This window comes from Rhinatrema bivittatum, chromosome 2, assembly GCF_901001135.1.
Source record: "Rhinatrema bivittatum chromosome 2, aRhiBiv1.1, whole genome shotgun sequence".
NCBI classification, from domain to species: Eukaryota; Metazoa; Chordata; class Amphibia; order Gymnophiona; family Rhinatrematidae; genus Rhinatrema; species Rhinatrema bivittatum.
The window spans coordinates 245,397,008-245,415,903 of NC_042616.1; the positions used below are offsets into that span (position 1 = coordinate 245,397,008).

General features: G+C 46.4%; 1 protein-coding gene across 1 annotated transcript in view; it reads right to left on the minus strand.

The window, feature by feature from the left end:
• Window positions 1-18,896, minus strand: part of SH3BP5 (SH3 domain binding protein 5) — a 139,653-nt gene that overhangs the window by 92,409 nt on the left and 28,348 nt on the right. Inside the window, exon 3 of the mRNA XM_029589352.1 lies at window positions 16,823-16,951. Coding sequence (XP_029445212.1) covers window positions 16,823-16,951 — 129 coding nt within the window. The remainder of the gene's footprint in view (window positions 1-16,822; window positions 16,952-18,896) is intronic.

Sequence of the window (18,896 nt, forward strand, 5' to 3'; positions counted from 1 at the left end):
TAGTCACCGTGAACTCAAACTAAACCCCTCCAAATCAGAACTCCTCTAGTTCAGCCGATAGGGTCATCCTTTTGAGCAGGAGGTGGACCCTTGGGCCGAGGTGGGGTTCACGTTACCCATAGGGGAGGCCCTACGGGTCCCCACCATCAGCAGGCGGAGCTGGCTGACTGACGGAGGCTGGCTGGAGCTTTGCCAATACCAGCCCTCGTTTCCCATGGGTTGAGCCCTTGGGTGCCGGGGCTGGCTGGAGTTAGGTGGACCTCCATCCAAGGTCTTCTGGGAGATGATCAGGAAGTCATCCAGGTACCAACAACAGTGGAGATAGAGAGTCTGTACTGGACGAGGCAGAGTCCCGGAGACCCGGGAGCCAATAGGAACAAGAGTCAGACAGGGGGTGCCCGAGTAAAAGTAGGCCGAAGTCTGAAAGGCCAAGTCCAGGACTAAGACTGTAGAGGCGTTGTAGAACAGGCTGAAGTCAGGGCAGGCGGCAAACAAGAAGCAGTGGCAAGGCAAGGCAAAGATCAGATCCAGGAGATGATCAGTAGCATGATCAGGACTAGGAGATGATCTGTAGTGTGGTCAGACAAAGCAGAAGTCAGGACTAGGAGATGATCCGTAGCGTGGTCAAACAAAGCAGAGTTCGGGTCCAGGAGAAGATCAATGGCATGGTCAGGCAAAGCAGAAGTCGGGTCCAGGAGAAGATCAGTCTGTAAATATAGTTCAGTAGGATGAAACACAGGAACCAGGAGAAATCGAAACCAGGATCAGGAACATGGAAGGAACAGGAACCAGGAACACAAGGAATCACCAGAGGAGGCAACGAAGTACACATCCAGCGTGGAAACCTGTTGCAAAGGCGGCTAATAGGACTGAGCCCAGCCTTATATACCAGAGCCCAGAGACGTCATCATCTGGGGCCGCGGGTTGGATTCTCACCGCGGCCACTTTAAAAGGAACAGAGATGCACACGCACTTGCCTAGGGAGGAGCGCGGCACGGGCCGGCGGCATCTCTCTGCAGACCATGCGGAGAAGCCCGCTGCGGAGCACAGGTGTCTGCCGTGGAGACAGGCGTGCCGGGGACGGCTTGAGGTCAGAGGCAGCGGCCCACAGCCATGAGGGAGCCAGACGCTGGAACAGGCAGAAGAGGGTAAGAGGGCCTGGCTGCGGGCCTGCTGCGGCCAGCACACGCAACACATCCCCAAATATTATGTTCCCTTGAGGTACCCTGTTACAGCCTAAGGCAGGGGTCGGGAACCCATGGCTCGCGAGCCAGATATGGCTCTTTTGAGGGCTGCATCTGGCTCGCAGACACGTGTCGCCATACTTCGCGGTTCCCCGCTGACCCAGCTGCTCCCCGGTCCTCCGCCGCCCGGGCTTAAAATGCTGTCAGCCCGGGCGGAACGCGGCAGGACAGCTGGAGTCAGCGGCACCGGCGTGCTCTCTTCTCCTCCCCCCACCCCCCCCCGCGGCCCGGAAGAGGAAGTGGAGAGCATCGGGTGCCTGCGCGGGAAGAAGAGACCACACTAGCGTGGTCTCTTCTTCCGCGCAGGCACCCGATGCTCACCACTTCCTCTTCCGGGCCGCGGGGGGGAGGAGAAGAGAGCACGCCGACTGGAGTCATCCGGGTGCCTGCGCGGGAGTCATCGGGTGTCAGCCGGGTGCCAGCGCTGGAGTCATCGGGTGCCTGCGCGGGTCTTCCCGCGCAGGCACCCGATGCTCTCCACTTCCTCTTCCGGGCCGCGGGAAGAAGAGAGCACGCCGGTGTCATACTGTCTATCACACCTGCCCCAATCAAACTACTCTATACTCTATCTCCCCCCCCCTAACCTCTCGACCGACCTCTACCCATCCATCTACCTACCCCCCACCTGTCCCCTCCCAAAATGTGCTTCCCCACCATCCCAATCATACACCACCCCCACCAGCGGACCCTCCGCCCAGCACACCCTCACTCCTCTACCCAGCACAAATCCCTTGTACCCATCATGATCTCCCCCCTAACACAGCTGCTAGGCCTAGTAACACTGACCATCTCCCTATTCAACGCTCAGTCCATCCTAAAGAAAGCCCCCATACTTCAAGACTTACTCACTGACTCCAACCCAGATATCTGTGCTATCACAGAATCCTGGCTAAAGAACTCAGACCATGTTTTTATCAACCAACTCCCAACACAGGCATACGACATTTTCTCCATCCCTAGGCCCAAAAAAAGAGGAGGCGGCATACTCCTTGCAACCAAGAAAGTCCTTAACCTCAAGCTACAGACCAGCTCCCCCCCCCCAAAACTTGAAATTGGCCTTTTTAAATCTAAATTCCTGCAAATCTGCCTCATCTACGCCCCCCCTGGCACACTTGAACAGGACCCATCACCACTCATTGAATACATCTCCGACAACATAAAGTCAGACACACCCGCAGTGATACTCGGAGACTTCAATCTCCACGTAGACACCCACCCCAACACACCTGCTTGTGAAACCCTACTTCTTACCCTCAAAGCTCTGGGCTTCAGACAGCTAATCTCTGAACCCACACACAAAGCTGGCCACACCCTCGACCTCCTCTTTGTAAACACATGCATTACAGTACCCCAAACACCCACCACCACCCCTGTCCCATGGTCAGACCATTTTCTCATCAATGCCCACCTCACCATCAATACTGATACACCAATCGCAAGCTCACTTAAAAAAACAATTTCCCTCCGTAAACAATGCTCCTCGGAGGAACTCTCCCTAGCATTCAGCGAAGTAAGTGAAAACCTCGACTTAACAAACCCAGACACTGCCCTTCTATCTTGGAATAAGTCCATTTCCAACATAGCCAATGATCTTTGCCCCATAATCCATAAAACTATAACGCCCACACGTACCGAGAGAAAGCCATGGTATACCGATGAACTTAGAAAACTAAAACAAGACCTCAGAACCAAAGAACGTACCTGGCGTAAACAGCCTACACCCACACACAAAATGTCCTACAAACACACATTGCATTCTTACCGACAAGCAACCATCCACGCCAAACGCGACTTCTACGCAGCAAAAATCCACAGTTATAAATTCAATCCAAACGCCTTATTTTGCCTTGTTACGGAACTCACAAAGTCCCCCTTTCCATCCTCACAAGAAACAAACAGCATAGAGAAATGTGAGAATCTAGCCGACTACTTTCAAAATAAAATCTCCAAAATTCTAACACGCCTACCCCCTAACCCCGTACCCACAGACCCACTACCAATCGACAACAACACTAACCTCAACTCCCTTGACACTACCTCCGTAATGGAAGTGGAATCCATACTAAAAAAGATGCGACCATCCACTCATAGCGCAGACATCATCCCATCAAAAATCCTACTCTCCATTCCCTCCGCCATTGCAAGACCTATAGCAGATATCGTAAACTGCTCCATCACTTCCGGGAAAGTCCCCGACCCACTTAAACTCGCCATCGTGAAGCCACTACTAAAGAAACCCACCCTTGACCACAATGACCCTGCAAATTACAGACCCATTTCCAATCTGCCCTTCTTATCTAAAATCATGGAGAAAGTGGTTAACACCCAACTCTCCGATTTCCTAGAAGAAAACAATATCCTACACCCCACCCAATATGGTTTTCGTAAAGACCGCAGCACCGAAAAACTCCTACTCGCACTAACGGATACCGTTCTCAAAGGCATGGACCACGGACAATCATATATACTCGCCCTCCTCGATATCTCAGCCGCGTTCGATACCGTAAATCATCAAATCCTCTTATCACGATTAGCAGAGATAGGCATCTCAAACACAGCCTTATCCTGGTTCTCCTCATACCTAGAACATCGCAAATACTTAGTCAAGCTCGACGATTTTGAATCCACACACATTCCCCTCACATAAGGGGTACCCCAAGGCTCCTCTCTATCCTCCACCCTCTTCAATATATACTTACTCCCCCTCTGCCACCTCCTCTCTAAACTAGGACTAAAATTCTTTCTGTACGCTGACGACGTACAAATACTTATTCCAATTCAAAAATCCATCAGCGAAACCCTTCAATACTGGGAAACATGCTTGACATCCATTAACTCTCTCCTCTCCAATCTCCATCTAGCACTTAACACATCGAAAACAGAAATCCTCATCCTAGCTAACCAACCCCTCAACTCAATCCACCAAATGACCCTCGACGCCTCACAATATCACACACTACCGCCCTGTGTCAGAGATTTAGGAGTAAGCCTAGACAATCAACTCTGCTTCAAATCCCACATTAAATCACTCCTAAAAGGAGGCTTCTACAAACTACAAATCCTCAAAAAAACTTAAGCCCCTTCTCCACGCCCATGACTTCCGCACAGTTATGCAAACCACCATACTTACCAAACTCGACTATTGCAACTCCCTCCTCTTAGGACTCCCCGCCTCTACCATTAAACCACTCCAAATTCTCCAAAATGCCATGGCAAGAATCTTAACAAACACCAGAAAAACTGACCACATCACTCCCATACTCCAAGACCTCCATTGGCTCCCCATCACCTTCCGTTCCCAATATAAAACACTTACCATCCTCCACAACACACTACACAACAACAATTCACCCTGGCTTGAAGACATGCCACAATTCCGTCAATCTAACCGCCCCACCAGAAACTCCCTTGCTGGCACTCTCCAAACTCCCTCACTTAAAATTGGACACCTCACCGCCACTAGGGATAGAGCCTTCTCCATTGCGGGCCCTACCCTCTGGAATTCCCTACCCGTCACACTCCGCTTAGAACCATCCCTGAGCCATTTCAAAAAAGGAATCAAGACATGGCTCTTTAAACAAGCATACCCTAATTCCACCCAATCCTAGCCGATGTTTACCCATTTTTCACCTTAATCCCAACCTAGCCTATACCCTTACCTGATACTTTTCAACCACCCCAGAACTTCCCCCCCCCCCCCCCCCCCTCCCCTGCAACCTTCCCCCCCCCCCCCCCCCCCCCCCCCCCTCTGTAACCGTCACTGTGTATCAAGTGCACAAGCCCCGCGCTACTGCAATCAAGTTCCACATGCTAAATATGTCAAGTGCACATGCCATGTAACATTGTATATTAGTTCATTTGCATATATAACCCTAACCGAATGCAAATAGTTGTATCGCTGCTTGTTAAATATCCTCTCTTTTACTTGTGTACTCACCCAGTTACCCCCTCCCCTGTTCATTGTAATTTCCTTTCCTTCTCAGTTTTTTGTAAACCGACATGATGTGTCCTACGAATGCCGGTATAAAAAAGTTATTAAATAAATAAATAAATAAAATGTGTGTCTGTGTCTGATTGACAGCTGGTTTAGGTGATGGAGCATGTGAGTATGTGATTGAGAGCCTGTGTTTAAATGAGAGAGAGAGACCATGTGTGTCTGTGTGTGATTGAGAGCTGATTTAGGTGAGGGAGCATGTGAGTATGTGATTGAGAGCCTGTGTGTAAATGAGAGAAAGAGAGGACATGTTTGTAAGCATGTGAATGAGAGTCTGTGTGTGAGAGAAAAAGACAGCATGTATTTATGTGATTGAAAGCCTGTGTGTGTGTAAGCGTGAAAAGATAGACAGCATGTGTGTAAATGTGTAATTAAGAGCCTATATAAGTGAGAGAGAAAAAACATTTGTATATGTGAGTGACTGAGAGCATGTGTGTATAGGTGTGTCATTGAGAGCCAGTGTGAGAGAGAGCGCTGGTATGTGACAGAGAGGAGAAAGTTCCAAGCAAACCACCCCACCTCCTGCTAATTCAGAACAATCTCAGGACACCTGGATATCAAACGTTCCCAGGTATGCAGAGCAAAAAAATTTTTGTATCCTTATTATTTTTCATTACTGGATCTTTGTGTCTGCTATTTTGAAATATTTTGTTGGTATCTGGAAATGTTTTATATGAGTTTTTAATTATTGGATATTCCACTCATCAGCTGTTTCGAAATATGTTCTTTTTGTTAGTACAGTTTTACTGCTGATGATTTTATATTTCTTGATTTGTTTTATAAGGATGTGTGATGTTTCTTTTTTCCTTTGTTACACTGCATACAGAGACTCTGGCTTGTTGCAGTTTCCAATTCAGTTTTTGTCTGCATGCTTCTTGTTATGCGTTTTGGTCTCTTTATTCTATGTTAGGTGAGGGACAGCACGTGATTCAGGTGAGGTTTTCTGCTGGCGTGTAGTTTCTGTGTAGGACTCTATAGCAGCCTGACTTGGTCCGTTTTCCTAATAGGAGATGTATTGGTGTCTTAAGGCCTGGTGTAATATTTTCAGAGACTTATTGTACTTTAAAAGTGTGATCTTACATAAAATGCACACATTTACTTGTATTTAGTTTTAAACATATTGTATGGCTCTCATGGAATTACATTTTAAAATATGTGGCGTTTATGGCTCTCTCAGCCAAAAAGGTTCCTGACCCCTGGCCTAAGGACTCGGTTCATAGTCTATGGGTTCTGCTCAACCAAAACCTCACCATGAAAACTCACATCACAAAGGTGGCAAGGACTTCTTTCGTGTATCTCCACCTGATCCACCAACTGCGCAACTACCTCAATAACATAAACTTACAATAATCACCAGCCAAACTGACTCCTGCAGCTCCCTATTTAATAGCATCACACAATGCAGTATGAATGAAGTGCCTCCAGATCCTACAAATACTGTTGTTAGAATTTTGGTAGGAGCCAAATCAACTGAGCATATAAAACCAATACTCCACTAACTGCTCCCAATCAAAAGCTGGATCACATTCAAAACTGCATACACCAAACATTTGGAACGAGGTACCAAAACACCTTTTAAGTTGGGGGGGGGGAGGGGGGGGCAACCAAGCTCTGCCCCTAGCTCCACCACCAGCTCCGCCCCATTTCTGGTTTTTTACTTTACCTGTACAGTTAAAGTCATTCTTTTACATATATTCTTTGCATAAATCAAATTAGAATTATTCATTCCCAGACCTGCCAATAAAATATTTGATGCTAGAAAGCCGCTAGGGTCTTCTTTCTGCTTGTGGGCAGGGATGGTCTGCCCCTGAGAAAAACAGCATTACTAACAGAAGTGTCAGTATTAAGCGACTATGCTGCGCTATGTAGGGAAAGAGAGAAGATCATCGAGTACCAAGAGATGTAATCAAAGACCAAGAAACTGTGGCCTACAGATATTAAAACAGTCCTAATTGTTTGGGTACCACTCACCTACTTAAAAAGAACATCCAAGCTCCCCTTGATGTTTTGCTTCTACATCTGCCCCCCCCTGGGGAAGTGGGAAATGGTGAATAGTGAGGGCCTGAATGTGCTGAACTCTCTGCAAGGGTATCAGGCATCCTAGGTGAATCTTACAGCTTTGTGAGGGAGGAGGCACGACATACAATAATTATGCATTTATAACAGATTTTACATGAAATAGGACATTCAAAGTACAGTCTTCTGAGGTAAAATCATCACTACAACAACATTATATTATATTTACATATTCTGCTCTGGTGCTAACGAGGAAACCCTGCAAAAGACTCTTGAAACCCATTTTATTTTATTCAATCCTACATTTAAGAAGTAATATCTCAAAGAGATAGTAACTCAATAATATACCTGGTCTAGACCATCCTTGCTCAAATATTGATTTTATTTATGAAATTGTAACCAAACTTTATTGGCACCTGTTAGAATGTACGATAACCTACATTACATACCTTAGTCTATGTGCCTATTTGTAAACCGTTGCGATGGTATATAACTTTGCGACAGTTTAGAAAAGTTTTAAAATAAATAAATAAATAAATATGGCATCAGGCCTATTGTAAAGTATGTTGGTTTAGGTGCTTGGCCCTCAGAAACCATAAGTAAACCTCCCATACCAAAACAGCACTAACTGCCAGCATTGAAAAGGTAAGAACCCTATCCATGAAAATGCAACACTGCAAATATTACTCCAAGCCTTAAAACTCCAATATACATCCTATTAGGAAAACAGAATAAGACCGGTTGCTGTAAATCACTACACCAAAACACAGTAGCAGAATAGCTCACTCATGCAGAGCACAGACAGACCCTCACCAAATACAGAATAAAGAGACCTTAAAAGTACAAATAGAAACATGCAGACAAAAACTGAACCAGAAACCACAACAAGCCAGACTCTGTTTGCAGTGCAACAATGGAAAAACAAAAAACATCCCCATTCCTCATAAAACATTAAACAATACAAGCTTCTAGATATGCTTGGTAAGTAGGGAGCCCGATAGAAATTTAGAAGGGCAGGGGGAGCAATCATTGCTGCTGCCAGCCTGAATCTTGGGGGGCCATGGCCCCTGTGGCTCCCCCTTTCCACTACCTATGGTACCACTACCCCTACGACTAAAACCTTGCTACCTTACTTTCAGGAAAAAAGCTCAGGCATGGCTTTGCAGCCAGGTCTTCCCTGCTGAGACCCCTTCCCCCCTGACCTAACTCCCTGCACTTTTGATCAAGGACTTGAAGTTATATTCTCTTCTGGGAAGTCGATTGCCCCTGCAAATTATTTCAAATGCAATTATTTACTTGAAATTGATTGTAATCCGCCTTGAGGCCAGTCTTGGTAAAAGGCAGATGTCTATAAATAAATATATTTGTACACAGGAAATTCAGGAAAATGTACATGTGTACTTTTGAAAAAGTATGTGCGTCAGAGCAAACTCCTCTTCAACCCTGTCCCCAGGAATGCTTCTGCTCAGTCCAGGTAAACTTGTGTGCATATAGGACCTACGCAAGTTTAAGAACATAAGAACATGCCATACTGGGTCAGACCAAGGGTCCATCAAGCCCAGCATCCTGTTTCCAACATTGGCCAATCCAGGCCACAAGAACCTGGCAAGTACTCGCATTTCGGGCAGGCAGTTTTATAATAGGCCCTTTGCCCCCAATAAAACACCATTTTACCCACAGAAATGCCTTTGAAAATTGCCCTGTGTGATTAAACATTAATCATTTGTATTTGTCAGTAAAAATGGAAGAGGAGGAGCCCTTTTTATATTATACAGACAAGCAGATTGGATTTTCTGATCGTTATAGCTCAGAACTGAGCCAGGTTACAGTCTGAGCCAAAATCCTCTTTGAGGGGGGGTGTATGCATGCTTGAAAGAAACTCTGGAAATCAAAGATACCGCAACCCCATGCTGCCATCTTCTTCTTCCCGGGGCTCCTGGAGAAGCTGCGTTCCCGCTCTGGCCACCCCCCCCCCCCCCCCCATGCTGTCTCAAAATTCAGAAGAACTCATCCACCCAGCCCAAAGCAGCAGTGAAAAGAAGCCGCCTGAGCAGGAGGGAGACCCAGGGTGACTGGGAACACCGCCAGCAAAGCAGGCAATGAAACACGAGGCAAGGCAACCCCAAGACAGAAAAAGAGGAAGTGAAACGCAATTTTCTGATACGGAATTTCCCATAAGACAGATGGGGGAAGCTGTGAGACGAGAGGAAGTCAGTCCTGAGGCAAGAAGCATAAAATGATGGCAGAAATGCAGCTATGGAGTGTTGAAAAAGATAAATTATTTGCTCTAGAGCTCACTGGAATTTGCACAGGCATAGGTTACATGCACACCATGCTCCAGAAATCTGCCGCACACTGCTGGTTGTTTTTCAGTCTTATGAAAAGATAATGGAAGAAAAAAAATCCCTAAAAACCTGGAAATGAATACAATTCCCTGAGATTTGTTTTTCCCTCTCTGGCCCAATTTTCAGGGAATTGCTTTTTGCAGGGGGGGAGACAGCAATCGTGATTGGTTCCAATACTGGAATATCTGCCTGGAAATATCCAGATCACCAAGCAGAGGCTGTGGGTGCATGATTTTTTCAGTCCCTCTCTAAGAGACAATTCAGGCACCTCCCAGCAGCAACACCAAGTGTTGATGTGGCTCACAAGTTTCAGATTTTGTGTTACTGCACCCACAACAATCCCCGAGCTGGAAACTCACAGCTGTGCCAGCTTGCGCGGTATCCGAGAGCCTCTGCAGGCCCCGGTTCCTCTTTCACACACCTCACGGGCCCTTGGGCTCCTGCTTCTTGTAGGACACTGCTGCTCTCTCTTCAGCAGCTGACGCTGTTGCAAAACAGGTCACAGATCAGATGTCTGGCTAACAGACAACACATCCTGCTGGCAGCAGTTACTCTTTTAGGTATCAAGGGCTATTTTTGTCCCGAGCATTAGTGTATTGACAAAAACCAAGGCACGATACAAACATCCCTGCCGGCCTTCGGGGCTATGTGCGGCTTGTGTGAAAATGGTTTCTCTCCCGCTCTGATTTCACGAATTTTTATTTATTTTATTTATTTAAAATCTTTTCTATGCCGTCGCTAAGTTAAATACCATCGCAACGGTTTACATGTAGGCACCTATTTAATGTAGGTAAAAGTGTACAATAGTACATTCTAACAGGTGCCGTCAAAGGTTCGGTTACAATATATCATTAGACACAATAATTTTTAGAGAAGTGGGTCATGACCGAGTGTACTGAAGGTACTTTTACGGGTAAATTTATCATACATAGTGTTATCAAAATGCTAGTTGTGATGTGGGGTTCATAGACTACTCTACTGTATCATCCTTATCTGCTTATTCCTGAATAATTTCTATTCTCCCGTCTCCTTGTAAAATGCCTGTTTAAAAAGCCATGTTTTTAAACTTTTCTTAAATGCCTTGAGATCTCTTTGTAATCTGATCTCTGGAGGCATTGTGTTCCAAATTGTGGGTCCTGCTAATGATAAGGCCCTTTCCCTCACTTGGGTTAGTCTTGCTGTTTTAACTGAGGGGATGGTTAGGAGGGCTTTATTTGCCGATCGAAGATTTCTGTGTGGGACGTGTACCCGTAATTGCCTCTGTCTCGTGATTTCTCTGCTGGTGCCTCCTCTGCTGCCGTCAAGGCATGATAAAAACACCAGTGGGGGAAGGAAGGTTAAGAAGAAGAAAAGCACCAGTGTTGTGGAGAGAAAACAACACCTGTGGGGGAATGGGAGAGAGAAAAGCACCAGGAGGGTGGGTGGGTGGGGGCGGCTGAGAGAGAGGCACCACTGGTATTTTTCTTTCTCCCCCCTGCACCCATTCACCCATTACCTCTTCCTCCATCCCCCTTTCTCCTGCTGCTGGCAGCTGTGTCCTGAGAGCCAGGAGCACAGAGCTGTGGACCTCTTCCTGTGTCCACTCCAGCTCCTCCCCTTCTTGTCCCCAGGCTAAAGGCAACACATGTGTGCAGGAGTTTGTATGACAGGAGGGGGAAGGGCTGTATAATGGAGCAGGGGACTATGACACGGAAACACATGGCTCATGCCCCAAATCTCACTGCGGAGGGCAGCCATCTGCTTCTTGCTCCAGCCCCTCCCTTCCCAAGCAAGCTGCAGGGAACAGAAGAGAAGGGAACAGATCAGAACAGAGAAGAGCTGCTCTGCTCTTTAATCCTACCTTTCCCCTCCTGTCCCTTGTAGGGAATCAGAGGAGAGGGGTAAGGCTGGAGCAGACGGAGCAGAGAAGACAATAGCTATTTTGCTCTCTAATCAAACTCCTCCCCTCCTGTCATTTCCCAGGGGGCGCTTGCAGGGGAACAAGGTGCCAGTACTAAGAACCAAAATGTACTGGCGGAGAAAAAGCCCTGGGTCTTGACAGAATTTGCCTGTTTGTTCCTATTTTTTTTGGAAATGCTGAACACGCTGTACCTAGTTCAATAAACACTCCTGACACGGAGAAGACCCCATCGCAGTATGGAGTTTGTTATTTCTTTCGCAAGTAATGTTGCTAAGCCCTTAATCACTGATGCTTTTTCCTTTCTCTCTGACCCCATGGCAGGCTGCCATGCTGCACTCAGACACATTTTCTCTCCGTTGTTTTCTGCCAGGCACTACGTATGTTTATTCTTTGCAATACAAGTCATGCAAAACACTTAACTTATCTTTTCCTTTCCTAGGTAACTAAATAAAGCCACAGGGCTATGGATTTGCTTGACTTTCTTGGTTACCCATTCACAAGCTCCGGCACAGCAGAGCTGCCATTTCCTCTCCCTCCTGCCCTCCCCCCACCCAACGATGAGGACAACAGCCACATGTTCGTTTCTCATGCAACTCATCCCCGCTTCTCTTCCTGTCTCGGCATGAAGCACAATGTCGAGTCCCTAAATAGACATGAGCCTCTGGCACAATGCTATCCGTTTTTAGAGAAAGAAAGTCGGACATCTGCTCCAATGACAACCCAGGCTCATGTGGCCTTTACTGAATCGATCCTGGTCTTTTTCGCTCTCTTCCTCCACCCTTCCAACAACAAAATTGTGCGTTGGCTAGGGATGCGAAGGTGTGGGAGGCGGCAGGCGTAAACGGGGCTCAGGGTACTGTGCTTCCATCATACGATTTGCAGATAGCAGCAAATCTGCTGTGCTGTAACAGGAAGACAGATTAAAAGCTCTCTCTCTCTCTCTCTCTCCCTTCTTTCGCTGCAGCCACAACTGTGGCATCTTCCCTGCTGGTCTTATTAGAGATGCTGCTCTAAGTAAGCAGTTTGAGTTAAGCCAGAGGCCAGAAACCAAATTCTTTATCTGTGACAAATACAAGAGCACATATACAAACCAATTAGCAAGTGCCCACTAACTTTGGGAATATAAACACTCAACATTTGAGGTTGCAGGCCTATCAACTTTTGTAGGACTCAAAAGCAGCCATTCGCCGTTGAGTAGTTCTGGTGGAGCATCACCTGATCAAGAAGCAATTATGTCCACCTGCCCTGCCAAAGGCCGTAATGTATAAGGCCTTATTTCTCAAGCTATGAAGTGTAGTGTTTTTTGGCAACCCAAGTGCCCCCTGATACCTCCATTGATAAAAACCATTGACCTTTATCCCTTCTATTAAATTATAGGATGTTTGATTCTATTGAATTATAGGAGTATGTGATTTTTTATTATGAGGTCTAGAACTTAAATAGTTTCATATAAATGGCAAACTCCCTCAACTATCAGACATATTGTAATGCACACACAGCCCTGCCAAAACACATTCAGATCGCTTAAAGAAAACCTGCTATACCACTAACACTCGGAATTCACACAGCAACAACCTTACCTACGAAAGGGCAACATTGCAATTACTACTACAGGCTCCAGCACACCACTACATTTCCTATCGGGAAAACAAAATGATCCTCGCCTTGGTCACACATGTAGAACACAAAGAGAGCCTCACCAAAAACAGAATAAGTGACCACAAACTGGAAACAGAAATGTGCTAACAAAAATTGAACTGGAAACCCCAAAAAACATACCTGGAAACTTTTGAGGTCTTGTCACTCCGAAACTCTTGTGGATAGGTTGGAGAAAGGCTTCAGTATTCTCCCTCTTCTTATACCCATCCCTAGGATGGACCCAGCACTTTGCTACCCTCCCCTGGATGGATGCAATGTTTTCCTCCTTTCCCCCTCCTCTAGATGGACTGCAGCATTTGCTCCCTTCGCACCCCACCCTCAACAGGACAAACCCTAGCAGCTCCCCCTTCCCACCATAACTCTCCCCAGGCTGAGCCCCAGCATTCCTGCCTTCCTCAGCACATGCCTTCACCTCTTCTTCAGATACTGAACTGAGTGGACATAATGGGACCTACGGCAAAAACTTGGGAGGGGTCTCCTAATTACAGGTCCTCTCCCTCTCCCCATGATCTGTTCCTTGCTTCCCTCCCTCTTACTCATCTTCACCCCCCCACCCAGCTCCTTTCTCAGTTCCTCTCATCTGCCCCCATCCACCTTCCTTCCCCCCTTGTCTTCCCCACCTTCCTGGATCCTTTCCTCTCTTCTGCCTCCCCTTCCCCCCTCCCCCCTCCCCAGTCTGAGTCTCTCCAGCCCTTCACCTCACCATATTTGGCTGTGTGCTCAGCCCAAAGATATCAGGTGGCAACGGGCTCTATTCTGTGCACTTCTGTAAAGGCCCTAGGCAGCTGCCTTGGTTGACCCTCCTACTGCTGGCCCTGTGTGGGGATCTGGCCCACTGCAGCACAGCATGCCTGTACCTCTTTAGGCAGCATGAGCAAATTCAAAATTTGCAGGCCAGCACGTAGGCTGGTGCTCTCACGAGATCATTAGCAAAAGTGCTGGCCCCTGAGGTTCTGAAATCATGCAGAATGCTTTGCCATTTGCATGGGTGGAAAGAATTGGCTAACCAGGAGGGAAAAGGTGGGGGGAAGAGGGAGGAGATGATCAAGCATTGTCTGGTGGGGGGAAGAGAGCAAATCTCAGGAGGGCAGGGCTGGGCAATGTGCAGCAGCACTTGTCCTGCACAGCTGGCTCCTGCCATGGATAACAGCAGCATGAAGGAGGGGCTGGTAGTGCAGCACCTCCAGGGCAGTGGCACCTATGGCCAAAGCCATATTGACCATAGGCCCGATATGGTTCCGTCCAATGCACAGACAAAATGAAAGATCAGCACTGCAAAAATCACTTACTAAGCAACCACCTGACGATGCTATTAGCGCACAAGAGCACACCGATAGCCAGTCTTCTGCTGCCAGTGGAAAATTCACAGATCCATCTCTTCCACTACTGATCCCAGAAGTGTGCACACAGCTCAGGGGAAGACGACCACACAGTCAATAAGTGGAAACTCTGCGGCAATACTCAGGGCTGGTGCACAGACACCTCTATCACCTGCACTGCAATTTTGGCCCAGAAGCATGCAATTAATATTAACTTGTATGGCCCCTCTGTTTTTAGGCACAAAAGGAAATATTTACATCTTATTCTGCAACTGTAAGTTAATTTTTTAAAACAATCTAGATCTCTCTACAACTTGCCATTTAGAGGAAGGTTTAATGACTTCCCATAAAAGACATACTACATTTTAGTACATTACAGGCTTTCTGTCAACTCACTGTCTTCACGTAAGCAAAAATACTTCCTTAAAGCGAGCTCCCGCAAAAACCAGAAGGCAAACCAGTAAATCAGGGCCGGGAGTAATGGGGAGCTGCTTCTTGGCATGTTTGAACTGATGCTTTTTTTTTTTGTACTGTTTGTCTGCCTTTAACTTGCACTTCTGGAAATGGTACTGGCCCCGAAGTTGTCATAGTTAGCCATTTGTCAGCAACTTAGATCATGTTCGGAGCAACATACCAGCTGAACTAAAGTCACTCAGAGATTCAGTTTTACCCTAATTTACAACAGAAATCGAGGCCTTGTCAATCATCGTGGCTGTCTGTCTCTGCTCCCCTCTCACCAGTAGCTTTTGAACCATTCATTCAATTTCATTCTTATTCCTGTCACAGATAATAGAGCACCCAGCAATCTTTGGCTCACACCTTTTACTAGTCCCTTTTCTCCCTTACGCCTGGAATTTTGTTTTTTTTGTTTAAACCTTTTCCTATAGGGAAACAGGCCCAGCTCAGTTCAGTTGTAATCTCAGGGATGTCAGAGAACACTGTGATGCCATCGAACTGTCCTGCTCCTGATTACTGCCTATAGGTCCCTGACCACATAAATTGAAATGCAGCAACATATCACACAAGTCACCTCTCTCTAAGGAAGAAAAAGAGAAGCTGACACTTCAATGAGGTCACAGCACACTGTGTGATGTCATCAAGAATTTTTAAAGCTGCCCTGCCATTTGTTGACATGCAGCATTTGGAAAGCTAACAATTTGCACATTTCTGTACCAAAGAAGGAAACTAATCATCATGCTTTACCCATGCTTTCTGGTCATGGGACTCATGGCAGTGTGTTTTGTGTAGAGTTTTATATTTTTCTTTTATCAAGTATACTTTTTTCAATAAAAGCCTCAACTTACTGTTTTAAGTCACTGACCAGGCATAGTCCCAAGTAACATAACCTTGATGTCAAACATTTCATCGCAGGAAGTATTCTGGTTTCCCATTATTAATTGAAACAAATTTAACAGAGTTATTCAAAATAACTGGATATACTGTAATCTTTGTAAGCAAAATGAATGGTTAGAGGAATGCTTAAATAACAAAGTCAATACGACAGTGATCTTCACTAATTGTTTTTTAAACAGGGGCCACTTTGGCAAAAAAAAACATTTTAAAAAAGATTTCAATGTGAGAGCCAAGAGTGTCACCAGATAGTGTCCAACACCCTGAGTGAGGGTGATCCCCCTCCAATGATGCTGCAGGCCTGAGGGGTAGGGGCCCTCTCCGATGATGCAGTTATCCATGACTCGTGTAACTAAAGCCAAATCTGCTCTCCCACACTCTCTCTCCTTCCCAGCCCGTCTCCAAAACACTCTTCCCTCCTACTACTTTCCCCATCTGCTCTCTCCCCCACATCGCGCACCTTCTCTTCCCCCACAACACACTCTCCTCCAGCCTAGTTCCAGCCCCTCAACCCCTACTTGCCTTTCCCGCCAATCATCCTCCACCATCCTCTCCTAGCCAGCTCTCTCCCTGCCTCCAGTCTGTTAATTCCCCACCATCACCTTTTCCAGAGACTTGCTGCCAGAGCCACATCTAGAGCAGCTCTTCTCTTTTCTCCCTTCACCGGGTGGCTCTCATGAGACTTGCATGGGAATTCAGGCCCCGCACAGCTCATACTCACTATGAGCCATAAGGTACAGGGAGAAAATAGAACCAGCTGTTGCAGTCAGCAAGCCTCTGGAGAAGGAAGACAGCGAGTGTGCAGTAGGGGAAGGGTCAGGGAGATATACTTAGGGTCACTGGGAGCCACCAGTGGCTCCCAGGCCTTATAGTGAAGAACACTGCAATAAGAGGTCTCCAGAAAGGACGACGGTAATGACAATCTACAAACCATGACACTAGGTAAGAAGCTTCTCTCCCCTAACTCAGGCACTCGAGGAATAAGGTTCTCTCACCTGCCTGGCTACTCTCCTTGCTTCCCAATATGGTTTGGAGTCTTCCACGGCTTTTCCAATTTTCTTCACAAGTTCATCCAACTTGACAGTAGCGTCTACCAAAACTGCTCGAAATTTCTGGCGTGCATCCTGTCAACAAACAAAATTTTGTGAGTGTAAGGAGAAGAAATGTACTATTCTTTTCCAGTGGAGCATCCTTCTCATTTGTTTTTAAATGTACTTGTCCTCTGACCAAAACAGTAAGCTCCACAGCAGCAACCATCACTGCCATAATACATACCACAACCTATGGAAGAGTGAAAAGCTGGCTTAGAACTCCTCTAACCATCAGGAGCACCAGAAAGGGTTGCCATGTTTGTCACTGTTCCCTACAGGAAACATTAAAAGAGATTCCTAACCAACAGGCCGATACAGAATGGTGTGCTCGGCCGAGCGCACCGTTTAGCCCCCGTTTAGCCACACGTTTTAAACATACTCTTATTATCCCTTATACTGTAAAGGGTAATAGCACTTGGAAAATGCACAGCCAACTCCCCCGAAACTAATAGCGCTCATTACATGCAAATGCATGTTGATGAGCCTATTAGTTAGTCACCCGAAATACAGAAAGTAAAATGTGTGGCCAAGCCGCACATTTTTCTCTCAGAAATTAACACCTTCCCTAAGTTCTAAGGAACCCTGAAAAGTGTACAAAAAAGCAGAAAATACTGCTTTTCTGTACACCCTCCAACTTAATAACCTAGCGATATTAAGAAAGAGGCACCAAAAACACACAAAATATTTTTTTTAAATCTGCCCGCACTCAATTTTGTCAGCATCCATTCTGCTAACCCGTGGCTGTCAGTGGGTTCGAAAACCGATGCTGGTAAAATTAAGCATCAGTTGTCGGACCTGCTGACAGCCGCTTCTTCCACTAATAAGGACGCCTCCTTATTAGCGCCCGGCCTCATTTAAATAAAAAATCAAGCGCCCAGGCACCTCTCCTGGGTGCGCATCGGGAGAGCAGGCACTCAACTCGGAGCGCCAGCTCTCCCGCACCTTTTATTGAATTGGCCTGTAGGCATCTTATGAAGGGCTTGACACAGAAGATGGAAACAATTCAGAAAAGGGCTACTAAAATGATACAAGGCCTGCAATGCAAACCCTACAAAGAGAGGCTTAAGACCCTCAAAATATACTTGCTGGAGGAATAGGAAGATTATAACAGAAACATTCAAATATCTGACTGATTTCAATTAAGTACGGAAAGGGAACATTTTCCATAGAAAAAGAAATTCAAGAAGAAAGGGTCATGATATGAAATTGCAGGGAGGAAAGTTCAAAGAAAAAATGAAAAAATACTGTTGTTTTTGTTTTCTTTACTGAAAGGGTGGTAGATGCCTGGAATAGCCTACTGGTAGAAGTAGGGGGCAACCGAAACCATGAGAACATTTAAACATGCTTAGGACAGACACAAAGCACAGTGATAAGGGCAGGGTACCAGGCAGAAGAGATGAGGGAGGGATCTTGGGTTTTTATTCAGTTTTGGTCTCTGAGTGGATTATAAATATGCAAAGAAATTAGATGCAGGGTTGATCCTTCAGTTGTTGAAAGGAAAACAAAGTTGCCAAATCTGGATCTACCATTTGTCCAAGGCAGTATATCCCCCTCCACTCCCATGAATGAAACACTGAATGGTTAAGTCCCTTTGGAAAAATCTTTATTTTCCACAAAAGACAGAAACAGGAGACACTGACATCTTTATGTGCCTCTCTTTCCACAACTTCCAGGCTGTCCCGAAGGCAACCGTCCAAAATGCATCAACACGAAAGAGGTGAAGAAAGACTCTGGGGAGGAGTAACAAATTTATATTTCTGTATGGCCAAGACCATTCTTCCAATAACCTCTTCCTGTCATCAGGAGGCCCCTACCCACACCGACAGAACCCAAAGTGCTGGCGGCCAAAAAGCAAAGGCCCAAAGAAGAAACTGACTGCCGGCGGAGATCAGGATCACCCTTGGAGGGAGGAGGGGATGTGGAGGAGCGGTAAACAGGGGCGACTGCGCAGGAATCCGCGCTTTTGCGGATATCTCCT